Source organism: Gadus morhua, chromosome 10, assembly GCF_902167405.1.
Source record: "Gadus morhua chromosome 10, gadMor3.0, whole genome shotgun sequence".
Classification (NCBI taxonomy): Eukaryota; Metazoa; Chordata; class Actinopteri; order Gadiformes; family Gadidae; genus Gadus; species Gadus morhua.
In genome coordinates this window covers 13,885,716-13,911,190 of record NC_044057.1, presented here as the reverse complement: position 1 = coordinate 13,911,190, position 25,475 = coordinate 13,885,716, and the positions used below count along the sequence as shown (strand labels likewise).

Sequence of the window (25,475 nt, the reverse complement as noted above, 5' to 3'; positions counted from 1 at the left end):
TATGTAAAAGGACCCAATAGCATTACAAAAATCTTTTATTTTGGTGTAAAAGGACAGAAATGCAACAGATAAAACAGCCATGAAATATACAAGAGGACAAAAGAAAAAAAGTAATGGAGGGTCATTGCTTAACCACTGCAGAGATATGGGTGAGTTATAGTCATCATTTATCATGGAAACATGATATGAAGGCAGGAAATCTAACACACTTGTTCATACTTCACTGGGCATACATTACTACAGATATTGTGTTGGTTTACATGTCCTGGAGACTACATAACAGAGCAAAGAGTGCTGGAATACAATTCTCCACAGCATATCGTTAACAGAATGGAGCTGCATTAAAAATAGCTCGGGGACACCATAAAAAGAAAGATTACTACAGTGAATTTATCATTGATGGCAAATTTCAAAGAAACAATACTCTGGCCTTCGCACTAAATGTAATAATACCAGAAAGAACATTTCAACAATAAACAGACAACCCCCCCTCCCCCAAAAAACGAACCATACCAACCACGTTGTGGTACCAAGCGCAAGGGCATTTGTCAAGAGGTCTTGGACACCTCTGCCGGACAGTATCCGGTAGAGACGCCACCGTAGAATCATTCGTCATCCTTTCACTAAACGTCATACGACTAAGCTATACCAGTGGCCAGCCTCTCGTCTCAGGCTCTGAACTCGTGTTACGACCCCAGCCATCACTCCCGTGCCAAAGCCCTTTCACATCCATCCAGTAGGACCCCTCTACAAGCTGTAGAACTTCAAGCTTCTGTCCATTCCCGCGGAGGTCAGGAAGCGGGCGTTCTCCCCGAAGGCCACCCCGGTCACAAGGCCCGTGTGGTCTGAAAGGGGACCAAACATTGATCAGGGTTGGTTCATAGAAAGAGCTTTAGGTACGGATGGACGGATGAAAGTTGTTTTTGCGGAGACCCTTACCGGAGAAGTTGAGCACCTCGGACCACTGTTTGCAGATGTACACACGGATGTCTGTGCCTCCCACCGCCAGGTAGGTTCCACTCTGGTCGAACACCAGGGACTTTACCTGAAAACACACCCAGAGGGTTGTTCAAGTAGCCCACGGGTTTTCTTATGGCTGTATTCCTCACTGCGGTTTAAACCGACATCGGCGAGAAAACTTACATATTGTAATATAAACCAAAAACATGAGCATTTGATCCTTCTTCAAAACGTAAGAAAACGTTGACATTCCTTTACGGCGCTCATACTGCAATCCTGACAAAGCATCCGTAGCCCCACACACACACACACACACACACACACACACACACACACACACACACACACACACACACACACACACACACACACACACACACACACACACACACACACACACACACACACACACACACACACACACACACACACACCTCATAGTTGTTATCCAGAGCAATGGTCTTGAAATTCTTCAGCTTCCTCAGATCCCACAGCTTCACAGAGCTATCCTGAGCACCTGGAGAGAGAAGACGCAGACAGAGTTCAGAGCACTGGAATTACCTCCCTGCTGCACCTCAAGGGTTAGGGATACACATTTAACAGACAAAGACATGGAGGGATCTGTGGAACCCATCTCACGCAGAGGTCCTGAACCCTAGGGCCTAAGGCTCACCTGTGGCCAGGTAGTATCCGTTCTCAGAGAAGGCGATGGAGGTGACGGGGCCGGAGTGGCCGGGGAAGTTGGCCACGTTGGTGCGCTCCTTCAGATCCCAGATCTTGATCTGGGAGTCCGCCGTGCCGGTTCCAAAGATGAGACCGTCGGGATGGAACTGGGCGCAGGTCAGGGCTGGAGGCGGGAGGGGAATAAGAGGGAACAGCTTAAGACGGACCCAGAGCTTCTGCGGTCAGAGTCGCACGCCGGGAGTCCATCGCTTACCAACACCCGCACTCTCGTCCGTGACCTTGGTGAGGACTCGGCCGGTCTGGACGTCGGAGAAGGCCCAGTACTGCAGGAAGAAGACGAGCGTGAGTAAAACAGGGAGACTGTACCCACACACGACGAGAGCCATCGCTAGACCAAGTTGGCCACGTGCCTGATCCTCCGAGGAGCTGAGCAGGTAGTCCCCGGTAGCGTGGAGGGACAGACCGGTCACGGCCGCCTCGTGGGCACGGACCACCTGGACGCAGTTTCCCCCGGTGACCGACCACACGCGGATGGTGCTGTCGGGAGATGCTGAGAACACCACATCCTGTAAGGGGGAGGGAGAAAACGAATGGACAAGTGATTCACCAAGAGCATAAGTAGTGGACTACACAAGAGTTTGACAGGAGCTGTCACACCAAATTTGTACCGGCTGCCAAATTTGTACTGGGTACGTCATCCTTACGTAATCCATTCCAAACCTGCCTGGCAACAGACGACCGCGTCGAACGTTGCCTGGCAACGGACGATCGCGTCGAATGACGTGGGAAGGTTCAAGAACATTCGCGAACTCGTTCATTGAGCTTGACAAGACGAATAACAATTATTTTACAAATTACATTTATTAGCGTTCCTAACTTTATATTTGTATTGTATTGCATTGTATTTATCTATTTCCTTACACAGTAATAGCTAAATGTTATGGGGATAGCGTGAATAATAATAATACAAAACATTTACCAGTTAGTAAATGCCTGCTCACCTATCTACCCATCTATCTATCTAGTATCTAACTATTACCTATAATCTATTCTCTAAATTAGATTAAGGGAATTAAATTAACACAAGCTAGCTAGACTATGATACACTTTAAAACACAGTTTACTAGCTAAATTCGATTAAACAATTAAATGCAACACAAATATAAAGTAAAAACAAGTTATCTAGCGATCCATTATCTGTATTATATTAATTCGTCTTCGGCAACACATGAGCGCGATTGAAACCTGCCTGGCAACGGACAACCCCTTAAAGGGCAACTTCACCCATTTCACATAAGCTTTGTATTTTTAGAACCCCCCGCATATTTTTGAATGGTCTAGCATCATTCCCTTATTTTCTTGAGAGACTGGAGAGATCCGTATCGATCTCCAACACTTCCTGTTTTCAATGACGCAATATGACGATTTTTGCGTACAAGAATATAGGAAGTGTAAGGGGATGATTCTCGTAAGACTACAACCACTAGTGGGCACTAGTGGGTCCCACCCCCTAGAGGGGGGTGGGACCCACTGACGCTACAGACCTATTAGAGCAGTGCCAGTGGGTGGGACTTCACCAGCAGAAACTAACATCCACAGCGTCTGAAGCTAAGATAACAGAGGCTGTTGATAAAACTGAAGTACATTGGCGGAGGGTACTGGATCTGACATAGAAGATGGCTCCATGCAAAAGTTCACCATTTCGAAAGAAATACAAACGAGGACTACCGTATTTTCCGCATTATAAGGCACACCGGATTATAAGGCGCACCTTTAATGAATGGCCTATTTTAGAACTGTTTTCATATATAAGGTGCACCGGATTATAAGGCTCATAGAATAGAAGATACTGCAGTCAAACGTTTGACTGGGGTTGCGTTATGCATCGACTAGACCGAGCTGTGCTAAAGGGAATGTCAACAAAACTGTCAGATAAAGTCAAACTTTATTAAGCGTTCTGACAACTCCGGTCACTCCCATGGTAACGATGTTCAAACGTTAATGTGCATATTAACAATATCTCATCAATATCTGATCAATATCAATATCTCTTAACAATAAGCTCACTTTTCAGTTCATTCCCCGTCTACGAATCCCTCGAATTCTTGTGTGTCCGAATTGAACAGTCGGGCGAGTACGGCATCCAACATGCCCGGATCCCTCTCGTCATTATCCGAGTCAGTGTCGCTGCTGTTGCCTGGCAGTTCAGTGATTATTCCTGCCTTCGTGAAAGCTTGGACCACAGTTGAGACTGTTATATCAGCCCAGGCATCCACGATCCATTGGCAGATAGTGGCGTAAGTCGCCTGGCGCTGTCTCCCCGTCTTGGTGACGTGATTTTCGCCTTCTTGGCCCCGTCCACACAAAGCCGATTTTTTGGGTGAAACCGTATAATGCTACGGCCACACCAAACGCGTGTAACGTGCCTAACTTGACGCTTGATCATTGTGTGTCACAAAAATGGTTCAACGCGCCAACGCGCCTGTGGCATGGCCTGTGGCTGCGCTGGATTTAGGAGTCCGAGGTAGGAAACCCAAACGCCGCCGTGTTTGGGTGCATGCAGCATGATAGAGTTTAGATCGGGTTAGATTAAATAATCTTGGATATAAATAACAATAATCGGGTTAAATAACTTCACATGGTGTCTGGTGTGTTTCCAGCATTCGTAGTGTTGATCAGCAGATAGTCCGCCAAGACGTTGAGGTTGCTTAGCAACCAGAGACGCTGTCCATGCAAGTGAATGGAGCGTTCCCTCTTCGTCATAACTATCAAACCAAACATCCTTCACATTCAACGAGCGAACATGATGAAAGTAAAATGCAAAATTTCTCGCTAAAAATGTTTACATAAACGCATTTAATGGCGTAACTATGTTACTATTTCCACCCAGAATAAAGAAAGATGTCGGCCGTATGCTTCTGTGCAAGCGTCACTACTCTCTGCCAGTGACGTCGGGTCAAGCTCCACGCTGATTTGTTCCATTAGTAGATGGAACAAGGAGGTGTCCGATAGGCGGAGATGATCAGCGGGAGTGGCCGCCAGCGAAGCTGTGCATGGTGGGAGTTGTTGTCTTCAATCCACAAGCGCCAAAAAGTCACTTTCTGCCTTTTCTCGGTCAAGACGGCACCAAATTAGAATTTTATTTTATTATTAGACTACATATAGGACCCAATTTCAATACATATTCATGCCTCCACCGGTGAAATGCTCCTTTAAGTAATCTATTGTCCGTTGCCTGGCAACGGACAACGGACAACCCCTTAAGTAATCTGTTGTCCGTTGCCTGGCAACGGACAACAGATTACGTACCCGGTACAAATTTGGCACCCGGTACAAATTTGGTGTGACAGAGCCAACCAAATAAGGGGGGTCCGATAACGGCATCAAATACGTGTTCTCTCGTCCCTGGGGTTGGAGGCGTGTGGGTGTTTACCTGGGACGGGTGGTAGATGACCGACGTGACCTTCTTGGTGTGACCCTTCAGCGTGGCCACGATCTGCTCCTCGCTCTTGTCAAACACCACAACGTTCTTATCGGCGCCACCTGGGGGCCGACCACAAAACAAAACAAACCACAGGTTGGTCCGTTGCATGGGACAAACCAATACTGGGCAGGGGGGGGGGTGGATGGAAAGTGGGCCGACCCACTTACCGGTCAGCACTTTGTTGGTGTCAGAAGGACACAGGTCCAGAGCCAGGATTCCAGGAACGCTGGCACTGTGCAGACCCTGAGAGAAGAGAGATCAATACATGACTGGACGAGAAAAAATCCAAACACTTCAGTAGATGCTGCCCACTAGGGCCGGGCAAGTAATCAGATTTTGATCGCGATTTTGATTTTAGCGTCAAACGATCACAAAGAACAGCTGGATACATATCTGTTCATTACTTTAGATTTAATACATTTCTATTAAAATAAAATTGTATTTTTTTGAAGGAGAAATTTCAAAAGTTCTCAGTTACAAAGTGTTTTTTGGGAGAGACATGCTGAATCAATACATCATGTTTTCAAACTCAAAGATAATCGTTTGAATAATCTTGATTTCAATATTGACCAAACATTCGTGATTATGATTTTTCCCATGATGGAGCAGCCCTACCGCCCACCATGAGGGAGTTGGAGCTCTGAATGAGGCAGTACTCACAGCGTGTGAGGCCACTTGGCGGTATTTACTCAGATCCTCAGCCCGGACCAGCTCCTCTGGCACGGTCTTTCCTCTCTGGAAACAAGAGAAGGGTAAATGTATAACACCACTGTGTGCACAGAACGATCAATCCCTGATGTAAATAGGTGTATTGTTGACATACCTTCTTTCTCTCGGTGGTGAGGACAGTGGCTTTGTCTTGGAGCTGACGGAAACAAAGAGCAGGCAAGAATGTTGTTCAGACATCGAAATTGCTGTTAAATGCATTCATCATTTAAAACCAAAAAAACAACAGTAGTGGAAGCACCACCATGGTAAAATAACTCCAACTTCCATTACTATATTTGGATGTTTGGTGGAACATCCACCTAACAAACAAATGTATGAACATCAATGCTCATCAATAGATTACACAGTATTTGAATGAAGACCTATTATTCTAATTCTCTTATTTCATGTTGATGACGCTCACCTTCTGGATGATCTCGGGGGTCATTCCGACCTGTTCACTGATCTCCATAGGCTCTCCACCGGCCCCCTGTGGGACAGGAGTACAGTAAGACACAAAACAAAACCACAAGCATACTGACTGGTTTGTCCATCACTGGGGAAGCAACCGGCCAGTAACTCACCACAGCAGCAGGCTGAGAGGCGGGAACAGCTTGCGGTGCGACCAATCCAGCTTGAGGTTTGAGCGTGGCCAGAGCTGTGAACAAACAAAACAAACACATTCCACATGAAAAAAACATCCAAGTAGGCAGAGTGAACTGTTCCGAGTACGAAACAACAGTCTCGTGAAGCAGTCTGTTCGAGACAAGTGACGATGGTGCTGAAGAACATCAGAATCCCCGTACCCTCTCGAGCGGCGGTGACCTCCTTGGTGAGGCGAGCGATGACTCTGCAGGCGGCGTCATGCTGGTACAGAGCGTGGGACAGCTCCTGTCTGGTGGTCTGCAGCTGCTGCCTCAGGGTGAAACTGTGCAGCATCACAGCGTCCTGGGATGGAGCGACGGGTCGGGTGTCACGGAGAAATGGGTTAGAACCAGGAAATGCAGGCCTCGATGGAAAATAGACAACGTCGAAACCAAAACAGGACTACCACTCACCCACTCATCCTGGAGGGACTTGAGAATGGCAGGGATACTTGTTGATGATGGCGCCTTCGGCCGGATAGGGTGCGATACTTTTGGTACAAAAAATGAGTTGACGTAAGTTGTGCAATACCATCCAATGATCAGCCTTAAATCGTTAAGAACGTGCACCGCCACCACTCAACGTGAGGCAGACGTGTCATCTCGGCGCCTTACCTTTGATATCTATGAGCTGTTCCTCCGAGAGGGGTTGCCCATTCATCGGGTCGGTCCCATTCTCTGCGATGTATTTCTCGATCAGCCTCCGCTCGAACACCTGGTTCGACACGGGGGAGACGCAGGGATGCTCCGGGACCTCGTTTGAGACTGCGGAGTGGCAGCAGAGTGTTAATAATCATAAGAGCTCGACTCTACGAGCATCACTGTAATGCGTGGCGGCTGACCTAGCCGAATTAGCATGTTAGCTTCCCCGAAGCTACATTGAATGAACATAATCAATGCTTCCACTTACTTGCGCAAACCAAAGACATCTTCCAAATGTAAATGTGTAGCCCGTTCCTAGAAATATATGCTTTGTGTGTATATTGGTGTTTATTCTAACTATTAACTACTTTGTTGTGCAGAAGTTAGAAGTAGCACGCTGTCTTTTCATTGCCGCTACAAAACCCACTGCATGCTGGGATAACTATGGTGGTCGAGTGTTCTTCGGGTGCGACGTGTAGCGCATGAGGTTGCTCTAACGCCACCTAGCGTCGATGAGACAAGGTTTGTGAAGACTGCATTGTAGACCAGCAGAGGGGCAGGATCAAGAAGGCACATGGTCAAAACATTAGCATTCAATATTTAATGTTTTATTTAAAGGTCTGACTTGTTTGAGCATTGTGATGAAGCTTTTAAGAGTAATGGTATTTTATAACAGAATGTTAAACAAGATTAAAGATTCAAGATGGTTTTATTGTCATATGCACAACAATTACAGAGCAGTCGCTGGCAATGAAATTCTTTAGTCAAGGATTGTGTTATAATGTTATGCAGACAGTCCATTAATACATGTATGATATATGCAAATATTGCACAAACAAAACGTTTTTGAAGGGTAAAAATAAATAAATACAAACGGTTTCATATTAGCTACATCTTTACAAAAGTTTCTTTGGGGGCATTTTCTGGGGTGTTTATTTGTACAAGTTTTCAGTCATCTATACTAGCACAAGTACAAAAGTAATACAATTTGTCAGCACACACAACACAGACAAAACAGTAAGCAAAGCTCCAACCATTCACGTTGGAGCAGAGGGCAGTGAGGTAGACCGGAGAGGTTTTGCTATAGCGGACTGAATCAAAAAGAAAAGTGTACCATTATCAATAGTCCCTTTATGTTAACAACCTGAGCAGCTGAAAGCAGACCATTAAACAAAATTAATCAGAAAAAGGAAACTGGAAATGTTTAAAGTTTGAAGGATTTCAAAAGGCACAATTAGCCGTCGACCGTAACAGCACGTAGAACTCGGAGCATTCTAGAAGAGCGTATAGGTGCATCATGCTCCTCGCGAATGGCCTTCTTCCCTGATGCTTCCCTAGAGGAAGTTCAGCTTGTCTGAGGTGTAAACAGTGGAGTCTGCTGTATTGTCCCGGTCCAGCGGGAGCGCAGAGAAGTCTGCCTTCCCTTTGCCCCCCCTGTCCTTGTCCCTCTTGCTCTGGAACTGAACGCAGTCTTCAGAGGAGTGGAGGCAGTCCGACGCCCAAAGCACCGAGAAGGAGTTATTTCGCTCTGAAGCAAAGGAGGCCTGCAAGGACGGAATAATATTGTTGGTTTTATTTATAATTAGGCAGTTGGCCCCATTCAACATGAGTGGAATGGGGTTAAATGCTATGGATTTGCAGATAGACCGGTAAAGTCAATCAATCATAACATGGAAGTGATATGTATGCACAAGTGAAGAGCCGGCAGGTTACAGATTAGTATGCTAAAATAAACACACAAAACAATGGAGTTGTGTTCTTACTCCGATGCTGGTTGGAGCAGGGTGAGAGGCCGTGTGTCCCGGGAAGCCGGTCCCCCCCTGGTTATCTCCTCTGCCGTTGCTTGGATACAACGGGGTTGCAACGGCCACTGCTAGTGGAGTACGATTCTGGAACCGGGCACACACCAACAACACATGATTCTTCTAATAAAGTTGCCCATTGAGATACAGGAGTCTGTCTAAATATCCAACACGTTGGATTTCAATTTCGTGGTTACACATTTATAATGATCATTAATACCTTAGTTTAATTGTGATCAACACTGCTTCAAAAAGTACAATTTATCTCATAAAAGGTTTGCATTCACAATTCATACTGTACAAGCAGATACAAAAACCTTCCTGCAACAATCATTTTGCGAACAATATTGCAAAACTGTTAAACAATATTAAAATACCACAATTAGTGGTACTGTATATTTAGGTTAGGCTATTCTTGACCTAAATATAATCCACATTTCTTCAATCTGAATCACAGCAGTACTGGTGAAACACGCCATCACCCCAGGGGCCGGCCTACAGACAGTGCTTTAGCGCTCTGGGTACCGTAAGAGCAGGGCTGGCTTGGGGGCTCCACTTCCTTGGGGTCCCAGCCTGCTGTGGCTGGGTGTACGATCCCAAGGGCTGATGGACGTCAGGGCTGTAATCCTGCAGGCAACCGCCGATAGAGAGACCATCAGAGACTGCCCTGTGCAGGCAAACAGGCGCCAAACAACCGGTCCTAGACGCGGACTGAAGACGGGGCCTCACCTGGACATTGATCCTTGGGGGGTTGGAGGGAGAGCTGTTTTTACCGATCAGGCAGTTAATGACCTTTGACAGCCAACAGTTGGGGTAATGCTTGATTGACAGGAAGAGACTGGCCAGCAGAAGGATCATCCCAGTAGGGATGACGAAGGACTTCATTATCGCACGCAGCTTCGTCATTTTCTCTGGTGGTGAAAGACAGAACAGAGGGATGAGCGATGTGAACCAAGCATGCACGGACGGACGCCACCAGACCAACAGTTCTTCAGCACCATCGTCACTTGTCTCGACCTTCAGAAGACTTGTTTCGTACTAGGAGCACAGTTTTCCACTCTGCCTACTTGGACGTGTTTTTTCATGTGAAATGCGTTTGTTTGCTTTTGTTCACAGCTCTTGCCACACTCAAACCTCAAGCTGGCTTGGTCGCACCGCAAAGCTGTTCCCGCGGCGCCTCTCAGCCTGCTGCTGTGGTGAGCCACTGGCCAGTTGTTTCCTCAGTGCTTGACAGTGTTTGGGGTGGGTACTCACCAATCACATACAAACTGGTGGAGGACACCAGGTTGCCTTCTCGATCTCTGATGTCATACACCCCGGTGTGCTTGGGGCTCAGCCCTGTGATGACCACCTCGTCGTCCGACCCGTACACCGACACGCGGTTCTGGAAGTCGGTGTCGATGCCCACCACCAGGCCGTGGCGCACCAGCTGCACCGGGTCCCTGTGGGGCCGGGGGTCATCGGGGGACCGGGTGGGGGTAAAGGTAAGTGTGGCGTTATGCGCTGGGACAAACAGGGGAAGGTTAACAAACTCTTTGGTGAAGCGGGTGACGTTGGAGGTGTGGCCTGCGCGTCGATGTGCGTCAAGAATCAGGGAGGAGGAGGAAGAAAAAAGGGAGAGTGAGGCATGGGGGGGGGGGGGGGGGGGGGGTAGAGAAGGGATGAGAAATGTGATGGGGTGTGAGGAGAAAAAAACAGGAAGGAATAAAATGACAAGCATGAGCCGTGTTTTAAAGAGAAAGATGCACCCGTTAAATGATTCAAGGTGTTTTTGTGGGTTCTAAGCTTTGCTGACCTTGGACGATGAGTCGGCTGTGGGACATCAGACTTCCGGCCTTACTTCTCATGGTGTACAGGCCCTGGTCCGCAGGGGTCACCCGCCGAACCAGCCACAGCGACCTGTGGTACTGCATGTGCCCCCGACCTCCTTGGCTCACTCCTGGGTCCGTCCGGTTCCACAACAGCACAGGTCGGGCCTCGGGAGGGGAGCCCATGGGAGAGAACTCGAGCAGGTAGCCACTGTCTGGGATTCTGTGCTGGAAGTTCTCCCCATAGTTCACTTGGTAGGATCGTAGACATTCTAGAGGAGGAGGGCGAAGGCCGAGAAAAGGCTTGGGTCTGGCCAAGGCGAGACCATCTTATACTAGGGCTGGGCGATTAATCGAATTTTGATCGCGAACCCTTTCGTTTTTAGCGTCAAACGATCACCAAAATAAAATAACATAAGTGATCATAATTGATAATTTTTTTATGTTTTATAAAAAGGGCAGAACAGCTGGATACATATCTGTATATCATTTTAGATTGGAACATTCTTTTTTACCATTTTGTGTAATTTTTTAAAGGTGAAATTTCAAAGTTCTCAGTTATAAAGAAATAATATCTGAGAGAAATGCTGAATAAATACAAGATGTTTTCAAACTCAAATATAATATTGACGAAAATAATCGTGATTAGGATTTTTCCAATAATCACATCTATCTTATACCCTGCAAAGTGAAAAAACAAACCCTATGCAACCAGCCTTAAAGAGAGTTGGTAATCATTAATTTATAAATGCTGAATTAACAACAAAGGAAAAGACATGCAATTAGGACAAGAGGTGGTGGGACAGGTGTACCTGAGACAGTCAGATGAACCGTCTGGAAGGGTATACCGTGAGGATGCGTGATGTTGTAGTTTCCCTCGTCACCGAAGGTCACCTCTTTCAGGAGCAAATTTCTGTCTGTCGTCCATTCAAATCGAGGATCCATCACCTAAACATGCATCATACATGATTTAATCCTTTGGCAAGACCTCACAATAAGTAGCCATAACTTGTGAACTCAAAATGTGCAAATGCACACCAGAAATTACACATACCGAGCCTTCGTTAAAAATTGTACGCGTTGGTCCAGGCGGAGAATTTGGGGTGTATACCACATTTGAGGATGAAGATACTCGCATACTCAACTCATTTCCCAGACACAACGTCTTGCTTTCTTCACCTGTAAGGATGGGGGGACATGATGGTGATAAACAAAACACTCTTCATATCTGGTTGGTCTTATTACTTATACCAAAAATAGTGTGAAGCCTACTTACCCAACTGGTTAGCTGATGTAAAAAAAATAATAATAATAAAAAAAAAAAAGGGCATTTAGTCTCATTAATCGAGAATTAAAGGTTGGGTAGGTGATTTGCGAAACGCCAGCAGATTTTGAAAATACACAACTCAAATGGTCCTACCCCCTCTCCTTCAACGCTGACTCTGACTCCACCCATTCCAAGTAACTGGACGCGCAATCATGCACGAGCGCGAACAGAGATGCGCGAGAGCGAGCCAGGCTAGCGTAGGTTTTCGTAACAACATGGCACTACATTCAGCTGTAAGTTGCACCCAGTACCGCGGGAAGTAGGAGTGCTGGGGGTGCTGCAACACCCCCTGTCCGAGGCCCTGTCTTATCACAGAAAACGATCATTTCTAAAAACTAAGTGGAGATTTCTGAAAACGCCGGTTATGTGTTGTCGTGTCAACGGGGAGAAACGGGATTTTAGGTTCTGAAGCGTCACATTATGCACCAGGAAATGCTTAACGTCATGTGAGCGCCCGCTGTACCGTATTGGTCCGAATATAAACACAAACCCCATTGTAAGATGGGGTTTGAAGAAAAAAAGATTTGAAGACCAGATCCGTTTTTTATGAATAAATAAATTGTATTCATTGAAATAATATACGAAAATAAAAAGGCATCGAATAAAACACTGCATTGCCACTAAACAGTAGTGCAAATAGGCCGTACTGATGTGTACACCAAAGACTATTCCTGACACTCCTCTGCCCCGCTGTGTTCGCTCTGGCTGTGGTCGCTCCGAACTGTTTCGGCCCGTGGCAAAGCGAGTCATCCTCGCTGCTGTCCAAGGCATTTTGAGACGCAGCATTTATTTAATGCTCTTATGACCTAGTGCTGAAAAAAGGTTATATGAAAAAGTGTGAGGGTAGCGGTGGTGCGCTAAACTTGTTCTGTGAGCAGCTGGATGTGAACGATCGATTTTCAACTGTCCGCGCATGCACTGGTGTAATTGAACTGCGCTGCTATACATCTTTTTTTATCAATGTAACGAGTTGCGAGTCTAGTGCAGGCTGAGGTTTTTTTTTCCCAGCACCCCCTGCTGAGAATACGTTCTCGCTGCAATGGTTGGACCAGATGTTATAAACATTAAACGGTCACATAAATCATTACTATTTTTAGAAAATTTATGTTTGTTTCATATAATTGTATTGGAAGTCCTGGTTTTCACTAGGGTTGCCGCGGTGTGGACATTTTCACACCGAGTAATACACTCGTCTCCACACCGGTATTACCGAGTATAAACGGTATAAACTTTGAAACTAGGTCAACCGCCACACAAGCATCGGTTTTTGGACCCTTCTCGTCCTTCAGTTGCCGCCAACGTTCGAAAGCAGCGCCTAGGATTATTCTTGATTTCAGTTTTTCTCTTTCAGCGTTTTTATTATCAATTACTCTCTGAAAAAGAGTTTTCCTTCTCTTTGCTGGTGGTGGTGGTGGGGATGGTGGCGTCTTGTCTGCCATGGAAATTGTCTTCTACTGCTAGGTCCAAATGTGGATTAACTAGTTCCAGTAGCTACCGCAGGATAACAACAAACAGGAGCTTGCTCTGGGTCACGAGCTCTGGGTCACGAGTACTGCACGAAGGGGTCGCGCGCGGGGCGCGGGGGAGGGGGAGTGCAGTACGACCGTTTGATTGACGTACTTACTGTCCAATGCAACTCGGTGGCAATGGAAATGATTGGCTGGAGTTTTTCGAGCCCTGCCCGTTCCACAGATGATTGACTTGTTTAATTTTCATGTCAGTACTTCTAACTCAGTGGCTGTAAGCGGGTTATGATAAGGATTTCAAGTAATTTTGCAAAAATGGCCAAAAAAGCAAATCACCTATACAACCTTTAATGATTCATTTCGCAATTCCTTCCAATTTAATTTGAAATACATATTTGCATTTTATTAAAGACCTAAATGCATATTACAGAATTTACAGTTTTTTTTACAGCATTTGAAAAATATTACTGAACACTTATATTATGTATTCTCTTGGGAATCTTGTTATGTGGATATATCCTTAATGAGAGTCTGAGTCCACAAATCACTGGAATGACACTAATTGGGAATACGGATTAGGCCTATAGGCTTACCTGAGGATAATGGCGGCAGAGCGAAAAGGGCCATCAGAAGGACTCGGATGTGCATGGTGGATTGTAATGCCTATAAAAAAGGCCCCACAATGGTCGAGGACAACGAGAAACATATTAGGCATCTTCCCCTTCCCCGCTGAAGACCATATACTGCCAGCAGTAAAAGCTGGGACTCGCGTTTTATGCAAAAAACATTTTAGGCGGTATTCAGAGGAAATAATGGCTGCATTGTAATAATGGCATCATCATAAATAGCAGATGGCCGGACCAGAGGGCCCACCGTCCTGACATCGCATTCCGTTCATGCATGCAGCTAACATGAGTATACAAGCACGTTTTATAGCACCACAACGATCAGGCAACGTTCCTGAAAAATAAAATAAATGTTAACCAAATTTGACTGGATTCGTTCTCAAATTAGCTGCAACAAGTCCGTGTTGTTAAAGCGTAGTGATAGTTACCTGCTCCAATTAATGATGTGAGATGTGAGATGTCCAGCGCTCAGTGGTTCAACGGATTGGCTTCATTGCGCATGCGCGGAGCTTGTTATGATAGTTGTGTTCTCTACTATGCAGCAGGATCAAACATTTACACACCTTTACATTGTGTACATTCCTACCTGACGAATATTTTCTCAGTTCCTGAATATTTTCGACATTGAACCTTTTAATTAGTATTTTAATATCATATTATCGGTTGTTAAATAATACATTTTAACTGGGTTCCTACTGCCTACCTATCACCTATCACATTATATTTATTTAGCTGACGACTTTATCAAAAGCCTCCTACAATAAGTGCATTCAACCATGACGATAAAACCCCAAAAGTGTAAAAAGCATGTTTGTATGTGTATACAATTCATCAAATATCAAACACAAAAAGAATAAATGTTCAATGCAATTATCGTCAACAGAATGACTGCTAAATCAACTCTTAATCATTTGAATATCGGTATTTAGATTGATTGAACAAATAATAATATTGGAGAATGAAGGGTGAACCCCTGGTTCTAAGGGGGAAGGGGCCTGTCCATGTCACTGACCATGGACCACCAGTAAGGGGCAGTAAGGGGCGGCCGCGCTCCCAGTCCCAGGATAATGCAAACCTACGGCGGGCAGAGAAGGAGAAAAACACTGCAAGGGCGTTGTGTGTACCAATGGGCAGCAACCAAAATTATCTGAAATGTTCCGAAAGCCTTAGCGACCTAACAGTAGATAATATCAATTACGTTTCGACATAGGATTTGTAATCGGAGTGCTCTAGCACGGTGGGTCTCGTCTGCACAAGGTTGTCGTCTGTTTGTCTGGCTGCACCGCCCGTCCCGCCGCTGTGTGTGCTCCTGAAGTTTTCTCCCTCATTCTCCGCCACAATCCAGTGAGATAATGGAGCTGTTGGTTCTTTTTGCTGCCTGCATTGTGATAGGTGAGTACTAAGGATTGTCATTCTCTTGAGTGCTTCCTACTTTTACTCTTAAAAAGGACAATATGGGCTGAAATTATATATTTTTGTTATTGTTACCGTTTTGTCGTTTCGCCTAGTGCTCTTATTAGGTCGTCTGAGTATAATCATATGGATTTAAACAAGATATTAACACGGGACCACATATGCTCTATACTCAATGAGTACAAATACAGTCAAATGTACAATGTTTTGCGCAAACGAGGAGTATGAAGGCGGAAGAGACTCTACCATGTTGTGATCTTGAAATGCAGTACCCACTCTTAACGCTGGGCGTCACCTTTAACCCTCTGCTATATCCCTTTTATACATTGAAATTCAAACCTGATATAGCCCCTTGAGGGGAAAGGTTGACGGTTTGTGAGAAATTGAACAACAGCATGATACAGTCGGTCTGAAATCCCTGCAATTATGAATAATTAGAATCTCAGTTCCAATGACATCTGTATGCACCGCTAAAACATTGTGTTAAACACTGAAAAAACGAATCAAATGATCCTGTTTCCCTACTGTGTAATGACTTGTACACACATAGGGGATTGCAATGCCACTGGTAGGCTTCATGGAGGTCTAGCCTCTCTTGGAGTGTCTGTTCAGCCCTCTGCCTACCTCGGTGCAGTGGGCAGTCTCCACAGACCAAACCTCAAGGTTTAAACAAGGGCAAATGTAGAAGTATTTTGACAAGTTGTGTTGTTGTTGTTTTGTCTACACAGGACTCTCAGGCGGAGAAAATGTGAAGGTGTTATATGGGGAAAGCCATCGATTTTTTCTAAAATCCCGTGCGGAGTACCTGTACTTTGAATCTAATGATCAATCTAGCAAAGTACCCCTGTGGACACGCAGCAAGCCTTCTGATACCAAACGGGGTCAGTATGACGGATACGGGTTCTTCACGATAGAAAAACTCACCCAAGCGGATAATGGAAAATACACTATACAATCAAGATTTAACACCACTTTGGAAACCAACAGAGTCGATGTGTCACGTGAGTGTGCTTTCCCTGCATTTATTTTATGGGCACTCTTAATGTTGTGGGACCACAGGGTTCTGGGTCATCCCTGCCCATTACTACAGATGACTCTTGGACCCCCGCATTTATGTGGTGATTCAACAAACATTCAGTCATTGTCAATGGTGAAGCTCAAAAAAGAGCTTCACCATTCCTTCTGTAAAATCGAATATCTTCTCTCTTGCTTTCAGATCATGAAAACCTTTTCTCCAAAAATGAGGGTGAACAGCTACATTTTGAATTTCCTATGAAGCTAAAGTCGTACACTGTTTCCTACACTAACGCTGATGATGGAGATGGATGGGTCATTTCCAACGAAGAATATAAAACCACACGCCACTTTGACAGGAGGATGCAATTACGTAGTACACAACAGTACACTTATCTCGTAATCGATGACCTCAAAGCGTGGGATTCTGGTGTTTTTTACATTCAAGATGACCAGGCTAATCTGGCCGTGAAAGTGACCCTCGAGGTGGCAGGTGAGTGGCCCCCAACCTCCTGTCTGTCAGGAGGCCCCACCGTCCGGGCACTACTGACCCACCGTTTGGATATTACGTTAACCAGAATGTCTAGCCGACGCTTAGCACTTTTTAACTGCCAATCAACGTTTACACTTTGCAAAAAGAGTCAAATAATAAAAATAATAATAGTCAAATAAATGTCTATATCAAAAGGCCCTTTCACAATTTCTCTTCAAGCTTTGATAATACTCACAGTTTCACGACAGGGTTTTATCACAGTTGGAAGGAAAGACATTTGGCCTGTCTCTGCAGTATAGTGCAAGGACCAAACATGATGATTCTGTCCTTCTTTGCCTCTGTTATTACCAACAAATTCTGTGGATATTTGGTTTAAAAAATTGACGCATCAAAATTACTTATATCAAGTAATGATGCGGCCCTGAGATCTCGGTTTCTTGGTAACGGCGTCACATCCAAGCTTGCTTGAAAGTAAAATCATTAGTTTGGTGTTGATCTGTCTTGGAGAATCACGTACCTCTTCCCTAGCACCCGCCTCAACGTGGATGAACGTCGGCCTTGCGTCTGGCGTCGTTTTCATAATGGTGTCTTGCTGCTTCTGTCTGAAGAGGTGCTGCTGTAAGAAAAGCTCCAAGAGCAGTGAAGAGGTCACCGAGGCCGCCGACGACCCTCCCCAACTCCAGGTGAAAACAAACTGAACGCTATTAATCACGGCCGCCTGGCGTACCAATTATCGTCAATTATCCCCCATGGAATAGACGATGTTTGCGGCATGTTTCTGAAAGGTCGCGTGTCTCGCATCTTTACAGGAGTACAGTGTCATGCCCCCTCCACCGAGGTACCACATGGAGCCCATGCCGCCGTCCGTAAGCGGTGGTCCTGTGTATTCATACCGTCCGGTCGCCCCGGCGGCGAGCGCAGTGGAGGTTAGTGCGTTTCAAGCGGATCCACGGACAGCCAACGCCTCCTGTAGCCCTACAAGTCAGACGGTGATCTCGGTTCCCTCGCCCCCCGTGCCCTTCACTGCCCCTTCGGCCGAGGTAAGCGCTGATCAGCCCTAACCCTAACCCTGATCCAACAGAAACCAATAGTGTCAGCAGTGGCTGCTACCTCTGGGTTTAAAGAAGTCTGTATCTAATTAATTAATTAATATTTTAATCACGGCTTATGTGCTTTCTCTTTGCCCAGGCGCCAGCTACAGGAAGCCAGGCTGGTACTCAGGATAGCTCCTTCGGCAGCAACTTCCTGTCCTCCGAGACCGATCCATGCTTTGAGATGAAGGGCATGAATCTGGCGCCGCCCCTCTACTCCGAATGCGTCACTGCGAACGTCTACACGTCGGACAAACTCAACTTCGGCTTCCTCTAAGGACTCCGTCGGGTCAGATTCTCAAAGTTCAGGGATTGCATGATTTACAATATATTTAGCTAGTTTTTTTAAAGAGATAGTGCCGTATATACTAACAGAGAATAAACTATTAGTGAGGTTATCAAGCTAATACGTAAACTTGACTTTTATGTTTGAAACTAGCATTTGACACCTGTTACTGTCTGAAACTCAGTGCGTTTACATGGGACAGCTAAATCGGATTATGCCTTATACCGATTTTGCTACTCGAACGGACCGTGTCAATTATCCGAACGTACATGGCCTTTAGAGAATCAAATAATGGTTGGAGCATGGCTGAATCCGTACCCTAGCTGGCGCTGTAGCCCTTTCAACGAGCGGTTATAGAGCCACTTCCGGTTGACCTCTACGTCCAAGCAACAACAAACTCAGGCGGCATTCAAGAAAGATGTTTTCAGTAGACAGCTGTCAGTTCACTTCGGGTCCATGTTATTTCTCCGACGCTGCATTGTTCAAACCTCTCCGTCGTATGCGGACTCCTCCCGCTACTCCGCTGCCGGAGGAGTCCGCATACGACCGAGAGGTTGGAGCGATGGATCGTCTGAGAAATGACATGGACCCGAAGTGTACTGACAGCTGTCCCGCATACGGCAACAATCCCTTTCTCCTCCATGTAGCGTTTCAATGTGGACTCAAAGCCAAAGTTCCTTTCCGCTAATTCCTTCTCCGAGATAACCCCCACTACGAGTCTTTGTTGTGGAAGTAGCAGAGAGTCGGAGAACAAGACGCAGTCTGTAAGATTCATAATATCAGAGAATATCCCCGTCAGTTCGGTCGCTGATGATGATACACTTCTTATAGGGTTGGTAATGGTATGACACCGGCTTCCTCCTGTTCTAGATTACCATGCGTCACCTTTATAAATAAATCGCCATTTCTCGTTTTCTGACGGCGACAACCATAATCATCTAAAGAAATAATTAAATATTTATAAAGAAATAAGAATGTTTATAACTCAATGGCGCCTACAACATGACTACCGTCTCCTCTACTTCTGGCTCACGTCCCCCGGACGCAAGATCTCGAGCGTGCGCAGAACGCGAATCCGATGTGCGATACGATGCGGGTTTACATGCAGGTAGAAACCGAACTATGAACGAGTTATCTAGGTGTTCTTATCCGATTTCGCTTGTCCGTTCATGTACCGATTTCTGTCCGAGGTAGATCAGGTAAAGGTGTTAACATGCATTTTAAAAGTCCTGTTGAGGTCTTATTCTTTTATTTACCCGATAATGACTCTGCATGTAAACGCACTGACTATGTGACGTGCAAATCTTTACATTTCTTGCGATGGACAAGTGTATTGATTGATATACTATGTAGCGACCCTATATCTATATCCTTCCAAACTCAAGCCTGTTACATCCTTAACTCAACGCCACGCGATTCTCACTCTGCCTTGTTGTTTTTCCTCTACCTCTTCTTTACTTTGTTTTATAACTGGCGAGGGGCCTTGGCAATCGGAAGACAATAGGAAAACAATCTGTTTAAGGGCTTTTTTGGACCTGAACACAGCTGTTGTATTAGAAAAATACGATCTGAAATCGTATGTTCTTTTTTCGTTTCTAGATCTTTCCCGGGTAATTAACCTTTATCAGGTCAGTTTCTTTGTGTTGAAAATGCCATATAAAATGCAGGGATTTGGTTCAATTGTATGTAAACCGTACAATAAAATAGATTCACTGCCATTCACAGGTGGCCTTTGACTTGTTTAAGCTACATTTAACCTCTCTACCTTGTTTGGTATCTTGTGGTGCCTTATTTAAACTGGAGTCCAAAGCCTTATGTTATCAAACAAGTGTAAGTGTAAAGTGTTTCAATTCATTCTCTGTATTTTCTCTTTTTCTGATGTGATATTTGTAACCGCTTTTGCCTTGTCGTATAGCCTCAAATGTGTTGTCTGTGCTTACAGTATATGTGGCTGTGAGGACTAGTCATACTAGTCATACTATGTTGTATGTTTATATAAATAAAAAACATGCCTTTCAGTCCCTCTGTCCCTCGCTCTGTTACTTATCTGGGTAGTGCACCCTCGACCTTCGTGGGAATCAGACCCCATCTCTACTAGGCTGGTACTGCACTTTGAATTTAAATGTATTGATCAATATCTCTGCTTCTTAAAGGCTTTCTATATATATATATTTAAAGCCGATTTAAATTGCATAGTAACTATCATTTATGATTTGCATAATGTTTTGTAGACATTGGCTAGATCTTATTAAAAGGACGTTCGATTTGACAACTAGCCAATTAACCAGTTAAATTAAGGTTGCATATTCGCATAAATTGGCTCGTATATAACGTCAAGCATCTTAAAAAAGAACTCAAACTGTTCAGATATATATAATATACTCTCATTCGGGGTTTGAACCCAGTATCTTTCTGTTGTGTTCAGCGTCCTTTAACTTCTTGATGAAAAGATCAGAAACAAATCTCCCCTTCAAACACTTTATTACCAATAATTATCCAACACACACGCACGCACACACACGGACCCAAAAAAAACCCAATAATACCGATAACTTAACCGTCCACCCGTCCTCCCTCCTCTCCCCCACCCTACCCCCACCGCCCCAGCAGCTGGCTCTAGTCCTCCCCCTTCCTCCCCTCCAACGCCCTCACCCGGCCCTCCAGCTGACCCAGGCGCCCCTCCACCCCCACAGTCTTTTCGGAGCTGGGGAAGGCCACGCCCAGCAGCGCGCAGCCTAGCACCAGGCCGGCTAATCGGATGGCTGTGGTGTCGGTGCCGGCGTGCGCGTCGCTCACGATCAGGCCGAAGAGCCAGAGCGCGGCGACCGTCTTCAGGATCCAGAAGACCTGCCGCAAGAGGCCGATGAAGAGTCGCAGGATCACCGTCAGCAGCCAGTAGCCAATCAGAGCCAGCAGCCCCCACTGGGCCACCGAGGCCACGCCCTCGGGGGTGAAGCGGGGTAAGGAGAGCGGGACTGTGATGGCAGACAGACAGACAGACAGACGGAGACAGAAAGGGAGAGAAAAAGAAAAGAGTAAGAAAGAAAGAGACAGACAGGCAGAGAGAGAGACGGAGAGACAGAGAGAACGAGAGAGACGGAAAGAGAGAGACCGAAAGGGAGAGAGAAAGAGAGAGACACAGACACAGAGAGACAACATGTATCATGGATGAATTGGTCTTTACATTAATTTAACATTGCCACGGTTTTACATTTTCAAGGGTAATCCTAATTACCTAAAGATATTCAAAACGCGTTGCCGTGTTCCACGCAGCTCGTTCATAACCCTTGTTCAGAAGAATGACTGGAGATTCAGGCTACATGTGACTAATGAGCGGTGGTTGTCAGTCTTACTCAAGGCTGCGTACTGACATGCTGGAGACACTAGGGATCGAACCAAGAGTCCCTTCAGGCCAGGAGCCGTTAACCTTAGCCCCTGCTCCAGTGAGGTCTATGATTAAACGTTCAAAAGCACAACCTGGAGACGAGTGGTGTTTTGACCGACAGATGCAAGGCAATGTACCTTCACCTGTGCTGCTGATCTAACCACAACTACAGTAGTAACGCACACGTACCACTCTGAATGATGCCAACAGAATGCGTTATCGAGGCATGATCAGGTAATAGATTCTCCAGGCATTAATTAAAGAGCACTTCTGCAGTGTCTGTCAATAGACATTTTCATTGCCTTAGAGCACCATGCAGAGACACACACACACACACACACACACACACACACACACACACACACACACACACACACACACACACACACACACACACACACACACACACACACACACACACACACACACAAACACACAAACCCACCATGAATCCCTGTGACCCTGAGAATTTCTGTGACGTAAACAGCGATGACATTCAGGCCGCTGGCTGCGCCTTCGGCCAGGAATCGGATGACCATCTCCACAAACTGAAGTTAAAACAGATGCAGAAGCTGAAAGCACATTCAAGGCTGGCGGTGTAACCGCGCAACGAAGATTACCAAACATGCGACAAGACATGAAAAACTAATCTTTCTTGACTGAGACTCGATCTGAGGGAAAGGAGAACAGTGTAGTCATTTTGGTTTGCTTTGATGATGGATAGGATTCATACATTGATTTAATCCGTATAACAGAGAACGCTGGTGGTGGTGGGCGGAGGAACACATGCTTATTGGTGGACAGAGAGAGCCTTCCATGTATAAAGGGGGCTAATGCATTTGCACTACATTACACTTACAATAACGTCCTTATTCATGTAACAAATCGGGAGGTTCATTTATGCATCAATGACTAAACAACAGCAATTTAACCCACTTACAAGCCTTCAACAAAGCATCCATGCTTGGGCCATTTCACTGGCACTCGCGAAACTGCCAACCACTTGTGCATGCGCGTGCATGTGTGTGTGAGGGCGTGTTCAAGTAAAGCCAGGCTTGATAAAAACTCTGCTGTACTCCCTTCCAATTGGTCGTCCCAAACCCTCTGCATTTGTCCTAAGCCGGGCTGGCTTGACTGAGGTCAAGGGCAGATGTAAGACAGACATAGCCTGTATCTTCGGCACCTGTTGCCAACACACAAGTGCCTCACTGACAACTGTTGAGGTCAGCAGCAACAGAAACACACATCTGTCGCTCTAACTTCGTCCCCCGCTATGTGTTAGAAAAACAACCTTTGGCGTTAAATGATGTAATACTTTCTGTTTGGGACTATTCGACCGGCTTCGACTCTAGTCTACTTTAGTGCAATGATTACTTCAACACATAAAGATGTAATAGTTTCTAATCCTCTAAAACTTGGCACAATTTAACACAAAATACATATTCGATACATATTCTTCTAAACTATAATGAGACGACATGAACCAAGTGACAGGAGGGGACGATTCCCGGGAGGCCATGTCTGGACTGGTTAGGTTATTGAGGGGTAGGGTTGTCGCGTATGCAAATGAAGAGCAGAGGTAAGCAGGACTTCATTCCAGTCATCCGTACGCCCGCTGAGATTACATGATCGCAACACAAACCCTCCATTTGTTAGCCACATGTATCGCTGGAGTCTAACCCAGCAATACATGGGTCACCTTGCTAGCAGGGTTGCACCATAGAGTCTAACCCAGTGGTCTAACCCAGCTAAACCTACGTTAACTTGCTAGCTGGTTTAAAGAATAGAGTCTAACCCAGCGGTCTAACCCAGCCATACATGGGTCACCTTGCTAGCTGGGTTACACCAGAGGGGTGGATATCATAGGGTTAGATATCATAGGGTTAGATATCAGATATCAGGGGGTTAGAAACAATAGGGTTAGAAGGGAGGACATCCAGTTGAGTTTCTTACCATTGCCACGGTATAGAAGTTGTCCTGACCAAGCATTGACTCTAGATACAACGCGACACGCTGAGGGAGAGGAGGGAGAGGAGGGAGCGGAGATAGAGGAGGAAGGTCGGCCACACAGTGTGTGTAGGAGCAGGGAGGTGCATGGATATAAGCAGACATGGAGAGATGGGGGAGGTGGGGGATCATGGAGAGAGATTATCGAGTCGCAGGACCAGCGAACAGCAGGGTGGATTGGGAGGTGGTGATGGGGGTGTAAGAAAACAGAGACGGAGTGAGATGGAAGAGGTAAAATTAGTAATTACCCACACGGTTAAGCAATGTTCAAGGATAGTGGAGGAACAGCCTTGAGAGAGGAAATTTTATTAAGAATATTAAAAAGGTTGAAACTAAGGGATTAAAAATATATATTGTATAGTTTACTGAGAAACTACTAAGGCAACACACACACACACACACACACACACACACACACACACACACACACACACACACACACACACACACACACACACACACACAAAGCTTAAGCTATCATTTTACCTCGATTGTGGATTGGATCACATTGGTTCCCACAACGTTCTCCACGTCATGACGGATGTCTTTGAAGGTACCCGTGATCAGGGTGCGGAGGTTGACAGGGGATGCCTCCGAGTCGCTTGAATAACTGTGTCCGGAGCAGCCCGAGGCAAGGGCAAGCACCAGAACATACGTAGAAAGACACCAAGCCGGCGTGCAATGTGCACGCTTGGAAGGATTCGCGGAAGTCATTCTTGAATATTTAGGAAAAATAGAAAAACGTGTAAAAATGGTAATCTGGGCTGATATCCACCGCAGGATGTGAAGATCTGCCGCTCCTCCTCGAGGTGCTTCTGAAACACAGTCGTAATTCACAAGGTTTAAAAATGGCTTCTGTTGACAGCCGCCTCAACAAACAGTCTTATCCTGTTCCCCAAGAACCAGTCACAATGAATCGGAAGACATGAGGCAGTACCTGGGTTTGATACAAAATAAGATCGCCTCTTCCACTAAAGATCTGGCATCAAATGCACATAGCTGTGGGCCTACTCCATTAGGTCGAATTGGATATAGCTTTTATTTTAAACTTTGGCAACATCACAGGGTTCTAATCGTGGATTAGGCCTACTGCAACGTCAACAGATTTCTAATATTGCATTGACTATATTTGGTAAATCCGGTCCACAAACAAAATTAGACCAGCTCTCATTCATCCAAACGTCCTGAGAATGGTCCCAAAGCATCAAATCCCTTTTCTATCTGCGCGTAAAAGCAACGGTGGCAACGCGGTGACGTTGACCGGACAGAAGGACCGTGCGCCCGTCTCCGAAAGATCAGATTACTCGAAGCGGAGATGCTGACGACTACACATTTGGTTTTGTTGGTTTCTCTCCCATTTAGCCTACAACGCAATATTACCACGAATTATTCTGCGTAACCATCCGATTTCGAGGTTCCTTCTGCCGGCGCACCCTTCCTTTTCTTGCCGTCGCTTGAATAAAAAGGAATCCTGCCCTACTGGTGGTGGCGGCAACACCACCCAGATCTTGTGTTGTTGGGGGTTGGGTCATGCGAGGCGGAATGTGCACACTATAAAAGACAGATTTGCACGCCGAGACAAGTGATTTATAATTGCAGTTAAACTGTAAAGTTAAACCATGTGGAGATAGATAA

The 25,475-nt window shown here is 45.7% G+C and overlaps 4 protein-coding genes across 7 annotated transcripts; 1 reads left to right on the top strand and 3 right to left on the bottom strand.

The window, feature by feature from the left end:
- Positions 1 to 17: 17 nt before the first annotated feature.
- prpf19 (pre-mRNA processing factor 19) lies at positions 18 to 7,627 on the bottom strand. Its single transcript, XM_030367912.1, has 16 exons — positions 7,391 to 7,627; positions 7,096 to 7,245; positions 6,895 to 6,971; positions 6,643 to 6,784; positions 6,421 to 6,494; positions 6,261 to 6,326; positions 5,952 to 5,993; positions 5,789 to 5,863; positions 5,296 to 5,371; positions 5,078 to 5,187; positions 2,055 to 2,210; positions 1,898 to 1,967; positions 1,634 to 1,807; positions 1,395 to 1,477; positions 940 to 1,045; positions 18 to 845 (listed from the first exon to the last, which is right to left on the bottom strand). The coding sequence occupies exons 1-16, from the start codon at positions 7,407 to 7,409 to the stop codon at positions 748 to 750; spliced, it is 1,518 nt and encodes a 505-aa protein (XP_030223772.1). The 5' UTR covers positions 7,410 to 7,627; the 3' UTR covers positions 18 to 747.
- A 185-nt stretch (positions 7,628 to 7,812) lies between these two features.
- Positions 7,813 to 14,684, bottom strand: LOC115552126 (uncharacterized). Its single transcript, XM_030367907.1, has 11 exons — positions 14,580 to 14,684; positions 14,119 to 14,188; positions 12,009 to 12,020; positions 11,787 to 11,911; positions 11,545 to 11,680; positions 10,720 to 11,004; positions 10,179 to 10,490; positions 9,654 to 9,835; positions 9,450 to 9,551; positions 8,886 to 9,011; positions 7,813 to 8,666 (listed from the first exon to the last, which is right to left on the bottom strand). Exons 2-11 carry the CDS (start codon positions 14,171 to 14,173, stop codon positions 8,457 to 8,459), a joined length of 1,545 nt encoding a protein of 514 aa, XP_030223767.1. The 5' UTR covers positions 14,174 to 14,188; positions 14,580 to 14,684; the 3' UTR covers positions 7,813 to 8,456.
- Positions 14,685 to 15,185: 501 nt separating this feature from the next.
- On the top strand, positions 15,186 to 20,469 carry LOC115552482 (uncharacterized). Its single transcript, XM_030368632.1, has 6 exons — positions 15,186 to 15,543; positions 16,293 to 16,565; positions 16,781 to 17,071; positions 17,600 to 17,754; positions 17,881 to 18,111; positions 18,260 to 20,469. The coding sequence occupies exons 1-6, from the start codon at positions 15,504 to 15,506 to the stop codon at positions 18,437 to 18,439; spliced, it is 1,170 nt and encodes a 389-aa protein (XP_030224492.1). The 5' UTR covers positions 15,186 to 15,503; the 3' UTR covers positions 18,440 to 20,469.
- Positions 20,470 to 20,912: 443 nt separating this feature from the next.
- On the bottom strand, positions 20,913 to 25,366 carry si:dkey-74k8.3 (transmembrane protein 109). Of its 4 annotated transcripts, none has more exons than XM_030367694.1 (5): positions 25,221 to 25,366; positions 24,327 to 24,652; positions 23,787 to 23,846; positions 22,279 to 22,381; positions 20,913 to 21,423 (listed from the first exon to the last, which is right to left on the bottom strand). In XM_030367694.1, the coding sequence occupies exons 2-5, from the start codon at positions 24,552 to 24,554 to the stop codon at positions 21,065 to 21,067; spliced, it is 750 nt and encodes a 249-aa protein (XP_030223554.1). In that variant the 5' UTR covers positions 24,555 to 24,652; positions 25,221 to 25,366; the 3' UTR covers positions 20,913 to 21,064. The 4 variants fall into 4 exon arrangements, with proteins under 4 accessions (XP_030223554.1, XP_030223551.1, XP_030223553.1 ...); XM_030367691.1 differs by having other exon boundaries at positions 24,327 to 24,655; positions 25,221 to 25,362; XM_030367693.1 differs by lacking the exon at positions 25,221 to 25,366 and adding an exon at positions 24,778 to 25,199 and having other exon boundaries at positions 24,327 to 24,655.
- Positions 25,367 to 25,475: the final 109 nt, after the last annotated feature.